This window comes from Sprattus sprattus, assembly GCF_963457725.1.
Source record: "Sprattus sprattus genome assembly, chromosome: 2".
NCBI lineage: Eukaryota > Metazoa > Chordata > Actinopteri > Clupeiformes > Clupeidae > Sprattus > Sprattus sprattus.
In genome coordinates this window covers 36,124,825-36,148,321 of record NC_137921.1, presented here as the reverse complement: position 1 = coordinate 36,148,321, position 23,497 = coordinate 36,124,825, and the positions used below count along the sequence as shown (strand labels likewise).

At 43.2% G+C, this 23,497-nt stretch overlaps 3 protein-coding genes across 4 annotated transcripts in view; 1 reads left to right on the top strand and 2 right to left on the bottom strand.

The window, feature by feature from the left end:
* Window positions 1-1,709, bottom strand: part of map1sa (microtubule-associated protein 1Sa) — a gene marked incomplete at its 5' end in the record, with an annotated part of 34,604 nt that extends 32,895 nt beyond the window's left edge. Inside the window, one exon of the mRNA XM_080859920.1 lies at window positions 1,553-1,709. Within this exon, the coding sequence (XP_080716046.1) occupies window positions 1,553-1,709 (157 nt within the window). The remainder of the gene's footprint in view (window positions 1-1,552) is intronic.
* A 4,683-nt stretch (window positions 1,710-6,392) lies between these two features.
* LOC308383228 (uncharacterized protein) lies at window positions 6,393-12,316 on the bottom strand. 2 transcript variants are annotated; one of them, XM_080860856.1, is made up of 10 exons: window positions 12,170-12,316; window positions 11,538-11,615; window positions 11,273-11,389; window positions 10,978-11,163; window positions 10,569-10,757; window positions 10,104-10,220; window positions 9,497-9,607; window positions 8,913-9,071; window positions 6,958-7,040; window positions 6,393-6,810 (listed from the first exon to the last, which is right to left on the bottom strand). In XM_080860856.1, exons 1-9 carry the CDS (start codon window positions 12,215-12,217, stop codon window positions 6,978-6,980), a joined length of 1,068 nt encoding a protein of 355 aa, XP_080716982.1. In that variant the 5' UTR covers window positions 12,218-12,316; the 3' UTR covers window positions 6,393-6,810; window positions 6,958-6,977. The 2 variants fall into 2 exon arrangements, with proteins under 2 accessions (XP_080716982.1, XP_080716981.1); XM_080860855.1 differs by having other exon boundaries at window positions 6,393-7,040.
* A 2,728-nt stretch (window positions 12,317-15,044) lies between these two features.
* Window positions 15,045-16,854, top strand: LOC308361236 (growth arrest and DNA damage-inducible protein GADD45 beta-like). The gene is made up of 4 exons (XM_080833523.1): window positions 15,045-15,252; window positions 15,476-15,577; window positions 15,692-15,917; window positions 16,037-16,854. Exons 1-4 carry the CDS (start codon window positions 15,209-15,211, stop codon window positions 16,148-16,150), a joined length of 486 nt encoding a protein of 161 aa, XP_080689649.1. The 5' UTR covers window positions 15,045-15,208; the 3' UTR covers window positions 16,151-16,854.
* The last annotated feature ends 6,643 nt before the right edge of the window (window positions 16,855-23,497 follow it).

Sequence of the window (23,497 nt, the reverse complement as noted above, 5' to 3'; positions counted from 1 at the left end):
ATCACACACACACACACACACACACCACACACACCACACACACCACACACAATTGGCCAAACTAAATATTTACTGCAGCTCAGTTCAGAGACGACGACTTAGCAGTAGGGAGAAGAGCGAAGAGGAAAGGGAACAACTACTTTTGAAGGGTTTGTTCCAAAAAAACAAGGAAAATAAGGTCATAAACCCAACCGACCACCTCAGGATACACCTGGAGCTTTGACCCAATCCTCTGGGACAGTAACACTGCCAATACAGTCAAGCAGATATTTGGTTTTGATAGACTAACTGCTACTCTTTTTGTGGGATGGATTTGAATTTGCTAAAGATGGGGAAATTCATACTGGGGCTTAAAACTTTGCAGACTATCAACAATACTGCAATATGTGGCTTTAAATATGCGTGTGTGCGTCAAATCTGACATTACCGCTTTTGGAACGTACAATTTTGGTTACTGCCCTCGACTCCGTATAATTATTTGGGCCTCGATCTGACTGTGAAAATAAATGGGTGATGGAAAGGAGCTTTTCACATAAGCGCCTGAGGACTTTCAGTACAGTACAGTTCTGTCCGGAGCAGAACTTGGCCCAAAATAAACCGTCTTACAGAGAGAACAAAAGGGAAGTTCGCACTGACAGAGAGCGTCATGTGATGGCACAGTGATGTCTGAATGTTTTATAAGGACTACGGGGAGAATGTGTCCCCATCTGCAGATGTGAGATCCCGTTTCATGTCATGGACGGCGTAGGATAGTAGCCTACGCTTCCAGTGGAATTGAATCACAATCGTTTATCCCCTTTGGAATCTATTCCAAGTAGCCACGGCGATGTTTATTTCATTGTGAATTGGAAAGGATACATTCATACATTTTAGGCTGCCTGATAAATTATTTCCTCCATGTTGTACGTAACGTTAAACTCAAGCGAAGAATCCTCTCAAAGGGCTTACTGTGGCTGTAACACATGGCACGAGCTGTAGGTTTAGACACGAACAGCAAGTTCTACTTAGCTCAAGCCATCAACAAGGAGAAAAGTAGGCTATAATTTCAATGCTTTTGGAAACCACTACATAAAAATGTAGGCCACACTAATACACACAATATACATTTGATGCTGCAACACAGACATTAAAGTGATCTGAGGGGGATAAAAATAAGCAATTTTGCCGCATCCTCAGACCTACCATACAACCCCTCCCCACACACACTTCCTACTTCAGCTTAACACGTACAACCACGTGTACTGTGATAAACTTTCCAATTTTCGCAAAGAACTACATAAAACTACACACTAAGGCAGAGAAAGCACTAACATAGCGGGGAAGTGAAGTGTTACAAAGGAACAAGGTTACTCGGAATGATTCGAAATCGGAACTCGTAGCCACAATGTTTCAACCGCAGACTGTCGCGTTTCTACAGGGATGACTGTGCCAAGAGAGTATCCACCTGAATGATAAAATATGAACACTCTTTTCTACAGTTCCATTGGGTCAGTGGAGCGCGGGCTGGCACTTATTCAATACTCAGTTTACTGGAGAAGGAAGCTCACTTTACCTCGTTCAATCTCTGCAACCACGAAATCCACAAATCCCGTCCGACTGTGCTCCCCGACTATGACAAGTAGAGAATACTTATCGTTGCTAAATCCTGGCTGGGAAGTTAGGTTCGGTTTTTCCATTGCCTCCACCTCATCAGTGTGATCTGTCGCCATGTTGCAAAGTTTAGTCTAATGATGTCATCTGAAGACACCCCTGCCTTATCTGACTGGGCGGAACCGGAACGATTGACACTTCTTCCCACCAATCTCACAGACGGCAGAAGTTCTCATTCTCTAAAAAAATCCCAAACGTTGTGATGCATTTTTTTCTGAGACGATACTCGCATTTCCTTAAATTTTAATCACAAAACCAAAGCATGAATGTGAAAAAAGATAACATTTCTCAACCCATAATCTCCTCTGTCACAGTGAGACGTTGTCCTCAGACAGGACACACTCTATCCGTTACACTAGTTTAAATTAGGGAAATATATCCATCCCTTGCAAAACTCCCCACAGCCCGTCCATGGCCAATGGAAAACACGCACGCACGCACGCACGCGCCAGTCTAGTTACTTAATCAATATGACATGGACCAGATTGTATTCTGCATGAGCATAGGGGGAAGCAGTTCTTTAATATTATTTTTGCCGGTAGTTTGACAAATAATAAACAATTAAGACAATGCAGTTGTTTAGAATTTTGCCAATTTCCACTGTGGTATGAAAGGTCAAAGAAACAAAAAAAGCTTATGAGAACATTTAAAACACTTCCCCTGCTACTGACAGTGTGCAATTAGGCATCAAGCTTGTTTTCAGAATAATTCAGCAACTGTCTCAGTGTATTTCTACATCCTGCAAACGCAGCACTGAACCCCACCAGATTGTATCTGCATGTTGTTTGTGTTAAAGCGATCCTACTTGTTAGATAGTGTATTTAAATTCTCCAACATTTATTTTCTGTTTTATGACATTTCTAAACATCTCACTAAAGTCGGGCTGCCAGAAGATATTTTAACTGAAACGCATGTTTTTCTCTTCACACAAATGTATGAACTGTCTGGTCACCGACTTCACAATTAGACAGAGAGGGTTCCTAGTGCTGGGAAACATACTACTTACAGTGCCCTCCACAATTATTGGCACCCCTAGTGAATATGAGCTAAACAGGCTATACAAAAATATGTCTTTGTTGTTAATCCTCTTGGTTTTTCACTCAAAATATTCACAAAAATCTTACCTTTTCATTGAAGTAAAATTATTGAAAGAAAAAAAAACTGTTGACATTAAATAAATATTTTCCCCCAAAACATGTGTTCCACAATTATTGGCACCCCTAGAAAAATCTTTAATTAAAATCTAACTGTTTGATAAGGAACTCTTATGAGATCAACCATGACTTCCAGTTCCTCTGGCGTACAAATATGAGGTGACACAGGCCAAATTCCTTTAGTCATTCATCACTATGGTAAAGACCCAAATAACACAGTGACGATGTGCGACGAAAAGTTGTTGAGCTGCACAAATCAAGAAATGGACACAAGAATATCTCTTAACAGTTGAAAATACCCATTTCCACTATCATGGAAATAATTAAGAAGTTTAAAGCGACAGGAGATGTTAAGAATCAGCCTGGAAGAGGACGTGTCTGTACATTGACCCCACGCACTGTGAGGGGGATAGTTCTACTGGCAAAATAATCTCCAAGGATCACAGCTGGAGAATTGTAGAGGTTAGTTGAGTAATGGGGTCAGAAAGTCTCCAAAACTACCATCAGACACCACCTACATCACCACAAGTTGTTTTGGAGGGTTGCCAGAAAAAAGCCTCTGCTGTCAATCAACAACAAACTAAAGCGCCTACAGTTTGCCAAATGTAAGTCAGACTTTCAATGGGACCGAGTTATGGTGAGATGAGACCAAAATAAGCTTTTTGGCAACAAACATCAAAGGTGGGTTTGGCCTAGACAGAAAGATAGCCATATAGAAAAGCACCCCATACTCAATGTGAAGTATGGTGGCGGATCTCTGATGTTGTGGGGCTGTTTTTCTTCCAAAGGCCCTGGACATCTTGTTAGGATACATGGTATCATGGACTCCATCAAATACCAGCAGATATTAAATGAAAACCTAACAGCCCCCTCCAGTAAGCCTTAAAATGGGCCGTGGTTGGACCTTCCAGCAGGACAATGATCCTAGGCGCACCTCAAAATCAACACATAAATGGTTCGCCGACCACAAAAAAAAGGTTTTGCCATGGCCATAACAGTCCCCTGACCCAAACCCCATAGAAAATCTGTGGGATGAGCTGTAGCCAAGTCTACAAACGTTGACCTCAGATTCTGAAGGATCTGAAGAGATACTGCATGTAGGAATGGTCTCAGATCCCGTGCCATGTGTTCACTAACCTCATCACGCATTATAGGAGAAGACTCAGAGCTATTATCTTGGCAAATGGAGGCTGCACAAAACATTACATTTTTTTTTCTTTTCAATTTTTTTTTCTTTTAATAATTTTACTTCAATGAAAAGGTAAGATTTTTGTGAATATTTTGAGTGAAAAACCAAGAGGATTAACAGCAAAGACATATTTTTTATAGCCTGTTTAGCTCATATTTACTAGGGGTGCCAAAATTTTGTGGAGGGCACTGTATATTTCTCCTTGACTTCACACAAAATTCCGCGAGGCCACAAAACTGGAGTCTAATAATAATCCATTCTCAAGTTTAGCACGCCATCTAGTGGCAGTTACACTCACTGGAGAAGACAGGAAACGTTTTCTCGTGTCCGTTTGTTAGGGTCTCCAATAAAGATGTTTTAATACAAATATGCATTTTTTTATTTAAGTACAATCATTTATATTTACATAACCAATAAGACTGCATTTTATTTCCACCGTCATTTTGAGATGGGTTGAATTGGTGTCAGTAAAAGTTTCACAAAAGGCTTGATGGAAAAGGACACAACTCAATGATGACATAATGGCATGTTGTTAAAATAAATAGATAAGGACAAATATTGTAACTAATGTAACTGTTTCAGTCGAAACATCTTTACAAACACTTCAGCACATTAAAGCTGCAGGTCGTTCCTCTCGGGCAACTGCACAGCTTTCCAATGCGCGCGCCCTTGCGAACGGCACACTGCTCCCCAGCATCGCACTGCACGAAACAGACAACAAATGCACTTATTAAACAAAGCAAAACGTGATAGAAGGAACATTATCGCCAAGTTCGACTGTAGAAAACGTTCAACATTTTCACATAAAAAAAGCAACAACAAACTTCACTGAAAAAGTGATATTAGACCAACATACCGACGGAACCCAGCCCAGTTTCTTTTCTGTAGTTGGCAGTTGTTTGTTTCTCAGCTTTTCGAGAACTTCTTGGAGTGCGTCGATCTAAATAAACATCACAAGGCAAAACAAAAAAGTTCAAGTCGACTAATGGGCTACAATCATATCCAGTTGCAGTTGTGGGCTTGCCAGTGGTTAATAGCCTATACTGTGTAAATGAAGGCAACTTTGTAAATAGGGCAAATTACAAAAAAATAATACAATACATAATCCTTACCAAATCTTTCTCCTCTTGAGTTTTGATGATGGAGTCTTCAACTGAGCGAATTTCAAGAAAATCCTCGCAGGTTACCCAGGAGACCCACGCACAACAGGTGAATCCAAGCAACAGAAAGCGTACGCTGATCATGTTGGTAAGCGTGGCGCAGGACTTCTAAGGGTTTGATGTCTAGAGGAAGGGTAGTGACTTAGAGCTAGACGATCATTTAGCACTGGCGTTTTATATAACGGGACAGCTGGTGACATCATCTGGGTAACTTTAATATTTATAACCATTTTCATTATATTGACATAGTGTAGCCGTCTGACACGTAGCCTACGTCAAAACCTATAGCCAAAGGTATGTCTACATAAAACCGAAACACCATTTGTTTGAGCAAACACAACTGTAGGCTACTTAGACAATTAGTAAATCACTGCCCGTAATGCAATAGTTAGAAACAATTCAAGTCTCAGTGTTAACTACTAACTATTCCATTAGGCGAATAGGCCTACTTCAATGGACATATTTAATGTCGGCCACAATTATACGCACAGAACAAAAATTAACGGTTGGCTATTGCTGGCTGACATGCTGAACCCGATCTAACACCACTGCCCTTATCTTGTGGACATAATTTGGCCTTTGACTTGCAAGACTGTGCGCACTTTGGTGTATCCGGCTGATTTACGTCACCAACAAAGAATAGGATATCAAATATTTAAGTGTTTGCTCTCAAATGTTTAGCACCAGGCTAAATAAGACACTCTTGACCAAAGCGGTAATGAATTTAAGACTTGTTTGAGTAAGGTGGATTATTTGCAAATGCTTTTGACCAAAATAACCAGCTCTGCTTGAAGAAAAAAGTAATGGGTGCATTAGTCGTGGGTGTTCTTTTTGTACTGAAATAAAAATATCTTGAGGGACTAAGAACCCTTTTTGGCTTTTTCCACTGAAACACAGTATTCAATTACTTCCTTATCTGATAAATGATAGAAGTGCTGCTTCTCCCTCTATACCAGGGGTCTCAAACTCAGGCCTGCGAGACAATTAGAGACAATTACAGCCCCCCCCCCCCCGCCCCCAAGTGATTTTAAGTTCAATCGATTTAAAAAAAAAAAAAAAGAAAAGAAAAGAAAAGGTTTCATTGATTTAAATGGGCCACCCCAACGTTGACCGTCAAAATCTGGCCCCCCAATGACCAGACTGGACGCTCTTCGGCAGCCGGGTAATTTGAGTTTGAGACTCATGCTCTATAGTGTTAAGCATTATGAACAGTGGACAAACAGTTCATTCACATGTTTATCGTACAAATGAGAACAAGAACAGGACAAATACATAGATTCATGTACACTTTTTAAATTCCAAAATCTGATGATGTACCATAAAGACACTTGTTGTCCTTGTCTGACATCCTGTCTGCATCCACACATTAATATCACTTGCCACTCTATCAGACATATTGATCAAAATACAAATACTTTCCAACCATATTTTTTGAAAAAGTGCTACAAATGAAGAGTAATCAAAAAAAATAATAATCCAAAAGTGCTGTATTTTAAAGTCTTGTTGTACACAAAACAAAAACAAAATTCAACAATTCATCAACAAACATGTCATACAATCTGTATTTCGAGTTGGTGTGTTTAATCCTGTCGTCATGGAGACACGATGAACCAAGTTCATAGGTCATTCTTCAGTCTTCAGCGAATACTCCATTCCACTAAGAAGGGCAACAAGAGAAAACCTTACACTGAAGCAGCAGTCTGCGCACGGAGCATCCCTAACACCCCTCTGCATACACAGACATGTGGCCTTGAACCAATCACACCTCTACATACACGGACATGTGGCTTTGAACCAATCACACCTCCTGTAACTGATTCATCCTTACTTCACTCTTTTCTTCTTCTTGGTGTCTATGTCCAGGCTCACGTTTGCCTGCTGTAAACCCTGAGGATAAAGTTCACAACAAATCAAGGGATTTATGAAGTACGAAAACTGAGGTGATGCATAAAATACATTAAAAAAAAATGAAAGTGCAAAAGTCCTCAATGATCATCCCAATGCACCCTTTTAAATCTTTCCAAAACACATTTTAATTCAGCAAACTGAAAAATGAAGGAAGGACTAATGACTGGGGTTGAGCTGTCCTTGACTGGATCACACACACACACACACACTAGGGCTGGGCGATATGACGATATATATCGTGAGGACGATAGAAACGTGTCTATCGTGACCTTTCTCCTCTATCGTTTCTATCGTGATAAACTTATTTTTTCACTATTACAGCTAATATACATTTTAATATAATTTCACATCCTAATATAACATTTTGCTTTTCTTATTATGCAAACTCTAAGTTTATACAACTGTAAAAAAAAGAATATTAAGATACATTTTAGAGAACGTGGTTTTGCGACACGACACCGCTTTACATTACGCTGCTTTGCATCATACGCTTGCGACATGATTGACGGTGAGAGCCCGCGAAATTTAATTCTGGTTTAAAAAAAAAATGAATAATGGACGCGCTGCAGGAAGGTGTAACTGTTACCACAGCCGCTGTTATACAATTGGGCATCGACACCCATTGCAAATTACAGCGTCATTACTTTATTGCAGCAGTGAAAATCAAGACATTACAGACGTGCAAATGCTGGGGTGGCCCATTCAAATCAACGGAACTTTTTTGAACATTTTGGAGAGCCGTATAATACGAGTATAATACAAGTGTAGCCATTTATTAGCAGATTCTGTTCCATTTTTCTCAATGATGGTCAAATAGTTGTAGTTTAAGATGCACTATTTCGTTAGTTTAGATTTCTTTTCAGTATTTCAAAAGTGAAGGAGCTGTGGGAGCACAAGAACAGTGAGCATCTAGCAGCGATTATCATAGACATAGCATATGTGTATATGTCTTTGGCGTTTATAGCTTAACTATCTAGATTCTAAGTAGCATGGAGGTTTTTTTTGGTACTCCACGTAGATCATAAACCCTTGAAGATAAAAATGAAATTGGTTGGGAAATGTAAACGCTAATATGCTTTTTATCCAGATAAAACGCAGCTCCATCGTTTACTTGCGTTTGTTTACAGGACCATCTTCACTGTTGCACCAACGGGCTGAAGCGGTCAATGGGGCGTATGTGTAATGGAATTTCTTATTTTTATACGTGGCCATATAAGAAAATGTTTTTCTCATCATTATTGCTATAGCATATGAACAAACATTGAAAAGAATTTTTTTTAATTAAATTAAACTTGATTTATCTTCTGAAAGTAGGCCTACATTAAAGAACCACTAAAAGTCACAAGCACTGGACTAAATGTCATGCACTTTGTTTTAATCTTACTATTTAAAGATTCAATGGAAACGTTCAGTACAATCTGCGTAATTGTGGTACAGGTCGTGATGGATCACACTTTTAAGTACACCCCTATCCAGTAAAGCAAGAGGGCATATCGTGATATATATCGCTATCGTGATATAAAATAATCCATATCGTGATATATGTTTTTTTCCATATCGCCCAGCCCTAACACACACACACACACACACACACACACACACACACACACACACACACACACACACACACACACACACACACACACACACACACACACACACACACACACACACACACACACACACACACACACACACACACACCTCGTAGTGTAACGACCCGATAGGCCCTCTGCTTGAACATGCCTTTGTTTTCCTATTAATACCCAGGTGTGCCAGGAGGCTGACCTTGACCCTGACCTTGCACAGGGTGGTAACAGGAGTGTAGGAGGGGTATGCGGAGCCTCTCACCATGTAGTAGCCTGTGTGATAGCCGCACAGGTACCAGGAGAGCAGCATGCTGGAGAGGGAGGCCACATCATCCTCTGGCTCATCACAGCCCATCACACCTGCCTTACCTGCCGGCCAGGTGAAGGCTGGAGGGGGAGGAGGGGGGAACATCGGGACATCCTACAGAGGAGAACCAAAGTTGGGTTATCAGTGACCTGCACTGAGAAGGGTTTACAAATTACAATCGGTTAATGTGCATTAACTCTGCTAATTTAAAAACTACAACCATAGCCATTTATTCTGCTAATTGTGGCCAAACGTACATTCAGGCGAACGGAGAGCAAACCACGAAATCACTGCTGAACAACTACAAGGAACAAACAGCATGAAGCAGCTCACACTCATTACAAACTTAAGACATGCACACACACATCCATGCACACACACACAGTAAATGCACACACACACACACCCACACACACATCCATGCAGACACACATATCCATGCAGACACACATCCATGCAGGCACTCACACACACACACACACACACATCTATGCAGACACACATCCATGCTCACACACACACACACACGAATACCCTACCTGGAGCCCCATGGGCTTCATTCCTGGGGGTGGGAAGGGAAAGGGGGGGCAGTGTCCTGCCCCTCCTCTGCTGCGGGTCTTCTTCCCCTCCTCTTCACCTTGGTGCTTACTCTGCCAACCCACAGAAAACACACACAAACACTTTTAATGACTCTGTAGTCCGACACTGGAGATTCTATTCACATTATAGTTAACTGCACAGTGTTGAGCAGCTAACTGAAAATGTCAGGGGGGGGGCAGACATCACTCAGACAACATTCCATTTTACACTAAATGTATTTCCAGATCGTGACGAGGAGGGGTGTTGGCTGGACTGTTAACCATAAGAGACTGAGACCAGATTCTTGTGTGAAAATGTTTGAAAAAGGTACTTCTGAATAGACTGATTCCATGCATTTTTTCAAAAAAAAAGTGGAAGGGTTTGGATTTGGTTTACAACTATTTAAATCAGATAGAGAATGTGAAATTGCTTGAAAATTGAACTGTAAATTAAAATATGTATATTTGAATTTTGAATTATTTTAGTTTTTACACCAGGGAGAGGGAACGGATCCCCACATATAGATACTGGAAGGCACAGTCAAAAACAGAACACAGCCACACTCACAGATGTGTACCCATGTCTGGATTTCTCCGGGCTCTTTGCACTTTTAGCTTTGCCATCCTTTCTCCTCCAGTCAGAGCTGCTGCTGCTGCTGCCATCCGCTGGAGTCTCTTCCTGGTCCTACACAGAGGTCACGACCAAGGTCACATCTCAGCATTTTACTTACTATTCAGCATAGGCCTATGCTTTCATCCAATATTTTCATCCCAGCTACACGAATCCATTCTTCTAAATAAAATCAGAAAAAAAAGCACGAAAGAGCAAAAACAACAAGGGGCCGGATAAACTGTACCACCCTGTAAGGGCCCCACTATTGGGCAGATCCATGCAGTGTTCTGAAGGCACTGGTAGTAAGTCATAAAAGGCAGCCAAGTCTGTGCATCCAGCCCAACTGGGTTTCTACACTCCTGCGAGTGAGTGAGTGAGTGAGTGAGTGAGTGAGTGAGTGAGTGAGTGAGTGTTTCCCACCTGATTGTCCGCTTCATCCTCCGTCTGGGATTCTTCGGGAGGGAGTAAGGCACTGAGCTCCAGCTCCTCTTCATTCTCATAGACATCAAAGCGGACCCGGCACTGTTCCCCCTTGACCCACACAACCACGCCGGGGTACACCAGCCCGTCCTCTGACCACACCGCTCGGCAGTGGGAGCCCAAGGCCCACTACCAAAACAAGAAAACGGCTATTAGCCAAAGTACCTCCTCTACGACCGCACAACCCTTCCTCTGCCCGTTGAATAGCATCATTAGTACGATATATATATATTCTATACATCAGGCCAACCAGTGTGTAGAATAGTTCATGCACGACAATTACGGATTTATATCAGTTCACTTGTTAAGGAAAGTCACATCAACAGAAAGAAGTAATCCTCCAGCTCACCCGTCTCTCTCTCCATGGCTGTTCAGGTATTGCGGGAAGCAAAGCGCTCAAGTCAACATCCTCCTCGTTACCGTAGCCTTCAAACTGCACCAGACATCGCTCCCCATCCAGCGAGAGGACAACAGCTGGATACACTAGCCCATCCTCCGACCACATGCACCGGCAGCTGGATCCCACCGTCCACCGCTGCTATGAAACACAGCGATGATTAACAGCTCAACACACTCCAGAGGTAGCAGAATACCAACGTTAAGAATAACGGTCTGTCTAGTTCTAGTCAAAGAGTCTTAGTAACCTTTGAGGCGGACTGGGAGGCATCAGACGCTTCCTTGTGAGGCGTGTTGGCTTGCAGCGTTGTGCTCGCTGGGTCGTCCTGTTTCCCATCGCCACTGTCCTCTCCAGATTGGTGGGCCTTCAGAGACAAATCAATCATTTTTAATCATTGGTACACTACACAGGAGATGAGGAAGTTCGTAAAGAGAACACAAAAGGCACATATAAGATCGTTGTCTAACTTGCAAACTTGAGCAAGAGTGACTGTACTAGCACAGGTGAATTACCTGAACAGACCGGACAGCGCTATCATATGCCTTCACAAGTGCCGAATCATCCTCTGCAAAAGACGCAGGTCCACCTCTCTGTAAAAACAATAACACGATATATATCATTAGGCTCTCATATCTGCCGATCAGATCAGAGGTACAATATGCTCCTGCCGTAGGATGAACTGGCTTATCTAGCAAGTGAAAGCTACACACCACACGCCCAAAATTGTATTATCATGTGAAGACGAAAAGTGTAACGTTAGGTTAACGTAAACGTTATGATTTGATGCAGTAACTTGTTGAACACCCTTAAGATTCCGACAACTCTGAAGGCCTTACTTAACTTGCATCTGCGCCTAGTGATCTAGCGAGTAATGCACATGCTGACAATTCTATAGCTGGGGCTAGGATCAGCTAAATCAGCCGTCTTCAAAAATTAAGCTAGCACTCGAGGATGATGTGTAACGAACACGAAACACCTACAAATACTATACTAGTTAGCGATTTATCTAAGTCATCTAACTAGCCGCGAAAAAAGGCCACCTTATTGCTAAAATGTTAGCTTGATAACTAGCTCGCTAACTGATTTTGCAGCATGGCTAGCTGTCAGGCAGCAGCCCACTTGTATGAAGCAACATTGAACTTACTTCAGCGTCATCTCTTCGAAAAACGACAGCTTCGGAACAGTGGGCCATTTTGCTATTAAACAAAAAAAAAATATTTGAACTTCTGCATTTATTTTCTCATCCCCAGCATAACTACCGAAGGCACAGAAGTTCCAGCTTTGGATACAATTCCCGCGGCTTGCAAAGTCGAACGCTGCGCTCGATGGTCGTACGTCACGTGTGACTGAACACAAGGCGCTGGGAGTTGTAGTTTGACTTTTTAAACTTTCTTTCTCGCTGCCTCTTTGTCACATGGCCTGTCTATCTTTCTTTTCGTTATGCCTGTTATAAATCATATTGAGCCTATTTCACTTTGTGGCCTGAGTGAGAAGCGTCAAAAATAAGGGCAAATCTGAATGAGGTCCCAGTCCGTCAGAAAGGTGATATAGGCCTAATGTGTGTATTAGCTCCCTGCAGAGATCAGCTATCCCAAGGCTAAAGAGAAGTGATAACTCTGGCACGTTGGCTTTTTAGCCTACACACTTGCCTTGATTCCTCAACGTCTAGGACTGTCAAATAACATGGTCTCTGTTTGGACAGAAGCTTATTGCAGGCTCCTGAACTTCCTGGCGGGTCCATCCATGGCAGTCACGTATTTAGACCTAAGAAATTGCCAGGCAGGCTGATGTGTCTGATCGTATTCGCATTATACAAAGCATTTTGCTTGTAAGAATTGTTTTAATTTTCTGCACTCGAAACTCTAGGCCTATTCATCAGCCTTGATTGATGGATAAATAGGTATTATTAAATTATCGTGGCTTAGCCTACGCCACGTTTGCAATATCGCTGCACGTGAGAACATTAAAGAATAGGCCTAACAGTTAGGAGAGCGATGAGAAAGATTAATTTCCCATTCATGTTCAATTCATTAAGGTAACACTTGACACTATCACAGGATGATTGATTTTTCAATAGCCTAGATGTTTCGACTGAATGATTAATTCGACGCCTATCAATTTAACGATCCAAGCAGGATCATTAAGTCTAATAGCTTAACTTTTGGGATTAGTTTACTTTAATTTCTTTCCTGTGCAGTCATGTGATATGGTCTCCATATGTAGGCCTACCTACATTGAGACCGAACACGTTGGGGCATAGCCTATGAACAGCTGTGGACCCAGTTCAACTATATCACGCCAAACCTAAATAATTGGCCTAAATAATCTTAATAGATTGTTTTAACAGATATGCATAGGCTACATCCAGGCTAAAACGCGTCTGAGCATAAATCCAGCAGTTTAAAACAGACTCTGAGTGAGGCCTTTGTCTTCTCTATAGCCTATTCGAATACTTTAAAGATCGGATAGCCTATGATACTAGCTGTAACATATTATGTTTGAAAGATTATTTGTGTGAGAGCTGTTTCTCTCGTGTTGTCGGGAATCGTAAATTAATTAATTGATCCGTTTTCAATTAATTAATGGGCTACGGCACGTATTGCAGATTTGTCTTATTGGCAGTCTGTTTGTTTCAGTTTTATTGTTGATTACATAGACCAAAAACACAAAAGCCATGTAGGCCTAACCGACAATGACAATAATCACCACTGAGTGGCACCCTCGGTCAAGACAGCAGCTCAGCATTCATTTTAAGGCCTTTAAAACCCATTTCTGCCACTACACATTCTTTAAAATCAGTTTTTTTGTTTCTAATTTGCAATAAATATTTGAAATGTGCCTACTGTAATTTTGCACAAAACTAACTTTGCAGAACGCCAGCTTTTTCATAAACATGATCATATGTCATAACAAGACTTGTCTTAACATGCTCTTCTGGATGTAATACAGTTATGAACCAGAGGGGGGCGAAGTGAGCTGTGATTGATGCGGTTCCTGTTTGTGTCATAATATTGATCTGCCTGGATGACAAATTTCCAGTCGAGCAGAAGGCCTATGAACTTGCTGTACATTGTTCCTATTCCTAGGAAGCCAGCTAGCTTTCACATTAATACAAAAAGTATGTGTTTCATAGCTAGGGGAGTGTCAAATAGCCTTATAATAATAGCCTATAATAATCTATAATGGTGTTATAGGGGCCTACATTGGTGCAGTTAGATGCAATGAACATAAACTCATTTGAATGGATGATTTCGTAACATAACACAACAAGGCCCATTTATAACTTGTAAACACCACTGATCCTGTGACTGTAAGTCTATAATTAAACAGTGGAACTAGAACAGCCGACTGAGGTAACTTTCAGGTAACATGCTTTCCATACCTTCTCGAGTGTGTGTGAGATACAGGGGACTGTTGTCCTGCAAACATGGGGATTAATTCCATGCAATACACGCATTTGAGACGCATAATATTTAGACCCCTAAAATACAATATTGATTTGAGAATCATCTCTTCTTCAAACCCCTATATAGGACTTCTTAATGTGCTACTAGCCATGAGCAATACCTACGCAGTGCTAAATGACAGAACCACTGTCCCTGCTGGTGTATGATTTGGCATTATTTAGTGTAATTTCACATCATAATAGGCTAGACCGAAATATTCCTTTAGAGGAGTTTGCAAATACGAGTATTAATAGGCCTACTGCAGTGTAGGCATGCATATTTCCAGTGGCCCAGAGTAAAGACTTTCACACATAGAGAAACTGAGGAAATTCCATGGGACTCAACAGTGAAGTAAACAAATTGATATGCGGGAGGGGAGGAGGGGGATTCTCTGAACACCCCACGTGGGTTCCAGACATGCGGTTACATAGGCCACCAATCACGGAAGAGATGGTAGATTTTGTCGAGAGTCCCTGTCCAATAGAAGCGCTAACCTTTGAGAGACCACGCCCCTTGTGAAAGAGGATATATAGTTGCAGTTTCGCACGGTTTCAGCAGAAACTAACTCAGCTCAATTCTGCAGAACAGCACCACAAGGACTAACTGCTTTGGCTTGTAGCTCACTCCACGGAAACACATTGGATTACTCACTGCAAAGACTCCGGACGAGTTTGATTCGGAATTTACTTTTTGGGGCGATTCCTGTGGATTACAAACTTCAAACCTCTGAATTCAATATGACACTGGAAGAACTCGTTGGATGCAACATAACCGATAAGAAGTAAGTAATCGTGCATTTGCCGGTGTTTGTTACTGCAAGTTTGTTCAGCTCAATTGCCTGCAACGGAGGTAGCCTAACTAACTTGCAAAGTTTCTAATTGGGTTACTGTAACTCATAGGCTATAACAAACTATTACTGCTGTTGCAAAAAGGAGTGCAAATAGGAAGCCAAAGCGTATGTGGTGAAAAGACCTTTAACAGTATTTTCTTGCTTTGTCTTACAGAATGGAGACCGTAAGTCAAGCATTAGAGGAGCTGCTGGTAGCAGCCCAAAGGCAAGACTGCCTCACTGTAGGAGTCTACGAGTCTGCGAAACTAATGAATGTGTAAGTATACTTTGAGTACAACTCTCTTAACGGCAAAACAAATATTTCATATGTGCAGTATTGGGCAGATGGAACATGTTTGTCTAATATGAAACATTATTTGTGCTCTTACAGTGATCCAGACTGCGTAGTGCTGTGTGTGCTAGCTACGGATGAGGAAGATGAGGATGACATCGCGTTGCAGATCCACTTCACTCTCATCCAGGCATTCTGCTGTGACAACGACATCAACATCCTGCGTGTGTCCGGCATCAGTCGCCTAGCTCAGGTCCTGTGCGAGCCAAGCACCGCTGACAACAACGCCAACGAGCCGAAAGACCTGCACTGCATCCTTGTCACGGTAAGCTTCCCTCCACATGTCTGACGCTATGAAGTGCAGTGTTTAGCAACAGATTGCATTCTAACTTGACACAATGCAGAAATAGATGGCTAATCTCCCTCTTTTCATCTATTTCGCAGAACCCTCAATGCCAGCCTCTCAAATGCCAAGCTCTTCAGGAGGTGGGCAGCTACTGCAAAGAAAGTCGCTGCAAGAATCAGTGGGTGCCCTACCTTGCCCTGCAAGAACGCTGAACGCACTTTACCGCTATTGGTTGGCCAAGATGGAAAAATGGAACGAGAACCGTCATTCTTGAAGAATGAGCTGGGTGCTCGCGGTGGGCTGTGTGTCTGCTGAGGACGGGGCTGTTCTGACTGCTGATTCGTCACGCGAGGGGGCTGCGAATGTGAGAGGAACGTTCCAGGGCTGAGTGCGTTGCGCATGTGCCCCGTTTCTTCCTCCACGAAAAGGAAAGTAACCTCGGTGGAGAGGTGGAACGAGTCGTGACGAGGGTTGTCCCTGCTGCCTGCCCAAGCTGTGTCAAAGCACGCGAGTGATGCCAGCTGCGTGGTCGCAGGCGTGGGCGCGTGCCTGCGCTTTTCGGTGTGTCAGAAAGTGAACGCATCGGTGTTGATTCGAGACCCAATAACTGGTCGTGTGTGAACCTTCGCCTTCAACTTGTGGACAGTAGTCTTCAGTGGAGCTGGCCGTGAATATTGTACTGTTGGACTCTGAGTTCGAAAGCTGTGTGACAAGGATCAGCACACGTGGAATGCAACTGCTGACGCAAGACTGAAATGGAAACTAGAAACTGCGACATGAAATCCTCTGGTATTGATGAAAGGAAACTGCACATAGCTAAATGAATTGTCTGTTAACTTATTGCTCATAACTTAAGAAGAGTAATATATGTATTTGGTTCAAACTGTTTGAAAATAAATTATTGAACAAAACCTTATATACTACTGAGTTGTCCTTCCATTTTTAGGTGATGGGTGTGTTGTTTAAGTGCTAACTTCAACTGGGCAGAGTGAACTCTGGTTTTGGTTTTGGTCATCTGGCTCTTACCAGTAAATAGGGACGACGGGGATGTCGTTTCAACACCATCTGTACATTCATCATTCCCACACTAGATGGTTCTCATTTAGATTTAGCACCTGCATACACGTCAATATCAACGTGTAGCTATGGTTGTTAAAGCCATAAAGAGTTGAGGCAGAGCACTAAACCCCTAATCTATTTCTCCGTCACTATGCAAGCACTAGAGCTCCTCGGCACTGGCCTGAGTTAGCACAGGGAGAGGCCAGCATTTCCCTGCTTCCTGGTAAGTGCGTCATGTCCTTAATGTCATGACACTGTTGTAAACACGTGGGCCTGGGTAGGGGAGAGGCCACTGACGTAGGACTTTTGTTTGACTTGGCAGACTGAACAAAACATCCCAGGATGCAGCAAAAATCCAGCACAGAACTGCCCTAACTCTTAGTTTAGTGGCGCACAATCGGCTCCTACCCTCACTCTTAGTTTAGCAGCGCACAATCAGCCCCTTATCATCCTGACCAGGGAAAGAGAAGCAGTACACTGTGCTTGATCAGCGCTAGTCAGAGTGTCAGTCCTGTCAGCCTGCCTCTGCATGGGACAGTGGTGAAGATTAAAACAAATGCTATATACACTGACACTGATCATGACATATCAGGCGAAGAGACTGCAGGTGCTTTACCCAGAACTAAAAGAGCTCACATCTTGAGCAGAGATGTCTGCTGTTTATGCTACATGAGTGTGTGCATGCTATCAAAGCTACTCAGGTTTACATGCTAACTTTATGCTACATGAGTGTGTGCATGCTATCAAAGCTACTGAGGTTTGCATGCTGACTTTATGCTACATGAGTGTGTGCATGCTATCAAAGCTACTGAGGTTTGCATGCTGACTTTATGCTACATGAGTGTGTGCATGCTATCAAAGCTACTGAGGTTTGCATGCTGACTTTATGCTACAGGAGTGTGTTCATGCTATCAAAGCTACTGAGGTTTGCATGCTGAATTTATTCTACATCAGAGTGTGCATGCTATCAAAGACTGAGGTTTGCATGCTCACTGTTGTCTTCAGAGGCTGGCAGAGTGGTGCAGCCATGTATTACTCCTGGTTACTGTCTACTTCTGTGTCTTCTGGAAAAGCCTTGAAGTGGGGAGTGCAAAAATGAGAGCCGACAGAAATGTTCACATGCACACACCCACGTATATGCGACACACACACACACACACACACACACACACACACACACACACACACACACACACTGTTCTGTATCCTCTATGCAAATGTTAAGTCAAGCGAAGCTTGACAGTGATAACCCAAGAAATCCATAACAAGGAAGTCTGTTTCCTGGGAACAGTCCCAACAGGACTAATGCTTCAGAGCCTCGGTACAACAGGTAGTAAAATATGATCACACCACATGCATTTCCTTGCTCTGTGCTATTACCCAAACAAGGGAAAATACATTTAATTTCCTTAATGGGGGTATCCATTGAGTGAGTCCAAAGGGTAATGTCAGAAACTATTTCTGGAGATTTCCTTCAGCACTTGGTGTGCAACGGCCCACTGAGTGTGTAATGTCATCATCAAGCATATCTAACACGAACTCAATGCTTAATACTATTAAGTGATCACATTCTGTGGACTATCCTAATGCTTTTCTAACTCTCCATGCAGATCTGTTTATTTGAAGAGATATGGATGTTTTGTTTAATAAATATGAGAGAGACAGAGAGTGAGGGAGAGAGAAAAGATGAAAAGCTCTTTACGACAGATTCTCAGCCTCATTCATTTCAAACCACAAGCAGCAGGTGTAACCAACAGCGCAAGTAGACAGAGAAGCACACAAGTGTGTTTGTGTGTGTGTGTGTGCGTGTGTGTGTGTGTGTGTGTGTGTGTGTGTCTGTGTTTGTGTGTGTGTCCACATGGCGTTGTATTTGAGGATGTTCTCAATACACACCTGATGCTTCCAATTTTCTTTGTCTCTTCGGTCCAGAGACAAAACCTAAGATCGAGATGTCAATGCTGTGTGTACGCACAGTTCATGAATCAGTCATAGCCACCAATTCGCGTTGACATGAGATGTAGATCTGGCAGACAGTATGTTTTGCAAAAACATTTGTTGCGTTGCTAAAAATAAATGTGATGTAATAAAGATGGACTAAAATAGCGATCGTGTAATCATCAATCAATGGTATTTTCAGCACCTGGGAGAAAATAGGATACGTTCGTGTAGGCTGCAGTGGAGTAAATTACACGTCACATTACCATGGGAACACTATCTTTCCAGCCCCTGGCCTTATTTGTTATAAGCTTTCCACTGAACCAATCGCGTATTAATGCTGACGCTCTTACGATTACGTATCGGTATCCTCCGGAAACGTCATTTCCCATATAAGGATACAATCTGCACTTTTAAGGAGAGAGCCCGATCTCGTAATAAACTGATGCACATTCGGGGAAAAAAGTGTAAGTGGGTTCACACAGCACCTTTGATAGGCTGCAGAGTTGCCCACGTCGGTGAATCCAACTAGAGTGGTTTTCTCGTGAGATCCTCGAGATTTGCTCGTGCGTCCGCGTCGTTCACTGGCAGCCATGTCGCTGGTATGCGAAGAATGTGGCCAGGGGCTGGGCGCTCACTACACCCACAAAGTGCTCTAACATCCGGATAGAGGCCCGCAACTGCCATCTCTCACACCTTCACTCCTGTTACTGATACCTTAAATAGTTTTTCTAGCGTTAAAATCCTTGCTAAGGCAGTAGTGAGTGCATTTCACCTGAAAAAGCCTTTATTCAGGTGATAAAATAAGTGTGAGAAACGTCATGCTGGCAAATCAGCTTTCACGCCAGAAATAAGTTAGTGCTTCTCAGTCACCTGAAAATTTTTCTTTATTTTGGTAGCTAATCTTCTCCTCTTTAAATAACAAAAGCGAGGTCAGCTAGTTTGTCCATCCATGAAGGAGACATTTCTGTGAGGAGTGCAGAAAATAACTCTGAAACGAACCCTGCCTTCACTCCCACCCAGCCTCCCAGCCCACACAGAGGGCGGACAGGAGTGGGATTTGCACAGGAAACCCGTCGACGGGCGCATTCATTTATTCTCACCACACCGCTGCAGACATAGACACTCACTGTCTTCTCTCTCTCTGTCACGCAAACACACATGCATGCATTTGCACAGACAGACAGACAGACAGACAGACGTTTTCATCTCTGCAGTGTTTCAAAACCGTACCACCCAGTCTGCCACTGTTTTTCTGTCTCAGCCCATGTTTGTGTGTGTGCTGAGGGCGGCAGGTAGGTCGTCTGGCAGTGAGGCGTGCCACTACCCCTTTTGGGCTCGATGTGTTTGTGTGTGTGTGTGCCACCACCCCTCTGGGCTCCATGTGCACTGCACAGCATCCCACCCACGAAACGAGCCAGCTCCCCCCGCCAAGCAGTCTGACGACGCTGAGGTCGAGCAAAGCTACACGTCTGTTCATAAAATACACACAAGGCGCACACATACACTTTTACAGGCGTGTGTGTGTGTGTGTGTGGGTGTGTGTGTGCCTGCCTTGCAGTCTCAACCAAATCAAAAAGAGTGTGTGCCCCAGCAGCAGCAGCGTTTCATGTCTTTTATAGGAGAGCTTTCATTTGAGCAGCGTAAGCACTTAGTCGCTCCAAATCAAGTGCTGTGACTCCCCCAAGCACCTCATACAGGGCCACCACCGTTGCCTTGTGTGTGTTTTAACACTGGTCTGGTGTGTGTATTAACACTGGTCTCTGTGTGTGTTAACTCTGGTCTGTGTGTGTTTTTTAACTCTGGTCTGTGTGTGTGTGTTAACTCTGGTCTCTGTGTGTGTGTAAACACTGCTGTTTGTGTGTGTTAACTCTGGTCTGTGTGTGTATGTTAACACTGGTCTGTGTGTGTGTGTGTTAACACTGGTCTGTGTGTGTGTTAACACTGGTCTGTGTGTGTGTTAACACTGGTCTGTGTGTGTGTGTTAACACTGGTCTCTGTGTGTGTTAACACTGGTCTGTGTGTGTGTTAACTCTGGTCTCTGTGTGTGTGTAAACACTGGTCTGCTGTTTGTGTGTGTTAACTCTGGTCTGTGTGTGTATGTTAACACTGGTCTGTGTGTGTGTGTTAACACTGGTCTGTGTGTGTGTTAACACTGGTCTGTGTGTGTGTTAACACTGGTCTGTATGTGTGTGTTAACACTGGTATGTGTGTGTGTTAACACTGGTATGTGTGTGTGTTACACTGGTCTCTGTGTGTGTTAACACTGGTCTCTGTGTGTGTTAACACTGGTCTGTGTGTGTGTTAACACTGGTCTGTGTGTGTGTTTTGTGTTCTGTGGAACACTCCCTTGCAGGGGCACTGTAAGGAGGAGGAGGTGCATGGGGGATTCAGGAGGCCTTGAGCATGGCAGTGATCACACAGTTTACTGGTTGAGGCGTCCAAGTGTGTGTGTGTGTGTATGTGTGTGGTGGGGGGGAGGGGGGTGGGGGGGTTCAGCCTACTGATGGGCCTTACACTTCATGTTGTGTATTGCAGGTCTCACGGCAACCAGGAAACAACAAGTCAAACACACAATAAAACGCATGTTTGAATTAGACGTGTGTAGCTCCACGGTAGTGATAACATCCAAGACATGATATGTGTTTCCTGATAACAGTATTTTCCAGTGAAAACTTGACAAAGTGTTAAAAAAACAGATTGTGAAAGAGATTTTTGTGTGTGTGTAGAATCATTAACTAGCCTTTTCAACCGTAAGCATAAGCCCCTGGTACAAATCCTGTGCACATCAGCTGTGATCATAAGCCCTATTGTGCACCTTCAATACGGGTCTAAGACAAAACCACCCTGTGTATTCCAACAGTTGGTCCAGCACCATGGAAAAAAACATAGTAGTGTATGTGTGTGTGTGTGTGTGTGTGTTGGGGAGTTGCCCTGGGGCCCACACCACAGCACAATGCCTTTGTTCATGAGCAGCTCAGCTGAGCTCAGTGCACAGCCCACAGCTAGGGCTCCAGCAGGGCGGGCACTCAGTTAGCACGTCCTCCGTCTGGATCCACAGGCCCTGAGCACATAGACACACACACACACACACACACACACACACACACACACACACACATTTATGTATATATACAGTATATATCTAGGGTTAGATATCTATATATGTCTATGACTGAGCAGGCCTGACGTCAGCACAGAGGGAGGGAGAGGGGGTAGGAGCGAGGTCAGAAGGGAGGCAGAGAGAGGGAAAGGCAGGAGAAAACAGGGAAAAAAAGAGACCCTTTTATTTCATGGTGGCAAATACTAAGCTGGCCTGACTGGAAGCCCCTCGCTGAATTAAACCCAGAGGCTCAGTGGGCTATAAATAACCTGGACAGTGGTCTATATTTAGCCCTGCAAGGGCTATATTTAAACGCCAGGGTGGGGTGCCCTTGCGGACAGAGACGAGGAGCACTGACTCACTTATCAAAAGGACTATTTTTTAGCCGGAGCCAAGCAGACGCGGTCTTGGATGATTTTTCAAACCCCCCACCCCGTCATGGTTTCCCTCAAATTGGCTCAGTTTTCTCCCCCCAGAGGCACGCAGGGTCTTAATGGGATCTTTTCCAGCGAGTTTAAAGACTTCTAGGTGCATGTGTGTGTAAGTGTGTGTGCGTGTATAAATGTGTGGTCAGGGAGATACTACGGAGCGTGGATCTTAACCAAAATTACAGACCATCCCCTCTCATTTTGTTAGCCAGAAGCCCCTCGCCCCAACCCATTTACCCTCACTTTCATCTGTGACCCACATCCCCCCACACACACACCCAGCCCACCACATGTGGACCAGGCCTCTATACCCTCTGTAGGATCACACAGAGCATCCTGACCTGTATGTGAGGGTACGTCATACACACACACGCGCACTCATACTCACACACACGCCTGATTTGCCCTACTGTGAATCTGTGCCTCATGGAACTTATTCGACCCCAGGTAACCAGGTCTGATCTGCTTCAGTGAATCCATCCAGGCATCTCAACACACTGCAGACCTCATAACCAAAGGCACAAAGCGTGTGACAGCACTGCCCTTCACAATGACCTGTCCCTATTTCAATGACATTAGCTAGATACATTTTGAACCGCAACAGTTGTGCAACAGCAATAAAAGCATTATAATGAAAAGTAGAAACAGCATAAAGAATAATACTGCAGATTAATGACTTACTACACACTAACTACACTACACACTAACTACACTACACACTAACTACACTACACACTTACTACACTACACACTAACTACACTACACACTAACTACACTACACACTTACTACACTACACACTTACTACACTACACACTAACTACACTACACACTTACAGTTTTTCACTATTGTTAAGAAGTAAAAAGCGAAAATTCGGCACAATCTGCACAACCTTCACGTCATGTATTAATCGCTCGCCCCAAGTGGGAAATACTTTAGACTCCCTTATCTGCATTAGACTCTGATTTTCCTTGTGAACACACTGATGTCAATTATACATCACGTTGTTGTCAAAACACTGTACACAAAGTTCT

Excerpts from the sequence above, each read along its gene's own strand:
- LOC308361236 (XM_080833523.1), top strand. The coding sequence starts at position 15,209 with ATGACACTGGAAGAACTCGTTGGATGCAACATAACCGATAAGAA. Across the intron at positions 15,253-15,475 it reads TGCAACATAACCGATAAGAA|AATGGAGACCGTAAGTCAAG; the intron begins GTAAGTAATCGT and ends TTTGTCTTACAG. Across the intron at positions 15,578-15,691 it reads TCTGCGAAACTAATGAATGT|TGATCCAGACTGCGTAGTGC; the intron begins GTAAGTATACTT and ends GTGCTCTTACAG.
- LOC308383228 (XM_080860855.1), bottom strand. The coding sequence starts at position 12,217 with ATGGCCCACTGTTCCGAAGCTGTCGTTTTTCGAAGAGATGACGCTGAA. Across the intron at positions 11,616-12,169 it reads TTCGAAGAGATGACGCTGAA|AGAGGTGGACCTGCGTCTTT; the intron begins GTAAGTTCAATG and ends TTGTTTTTACAG. Across the intron at positions 7,041-8,912 it reads ATCACACAGGCTACTACATG|GGTTTACAGCAGGCAAACGT; the intron begins GTGAGAGGCTCC and ends CTTTATCCTCAG.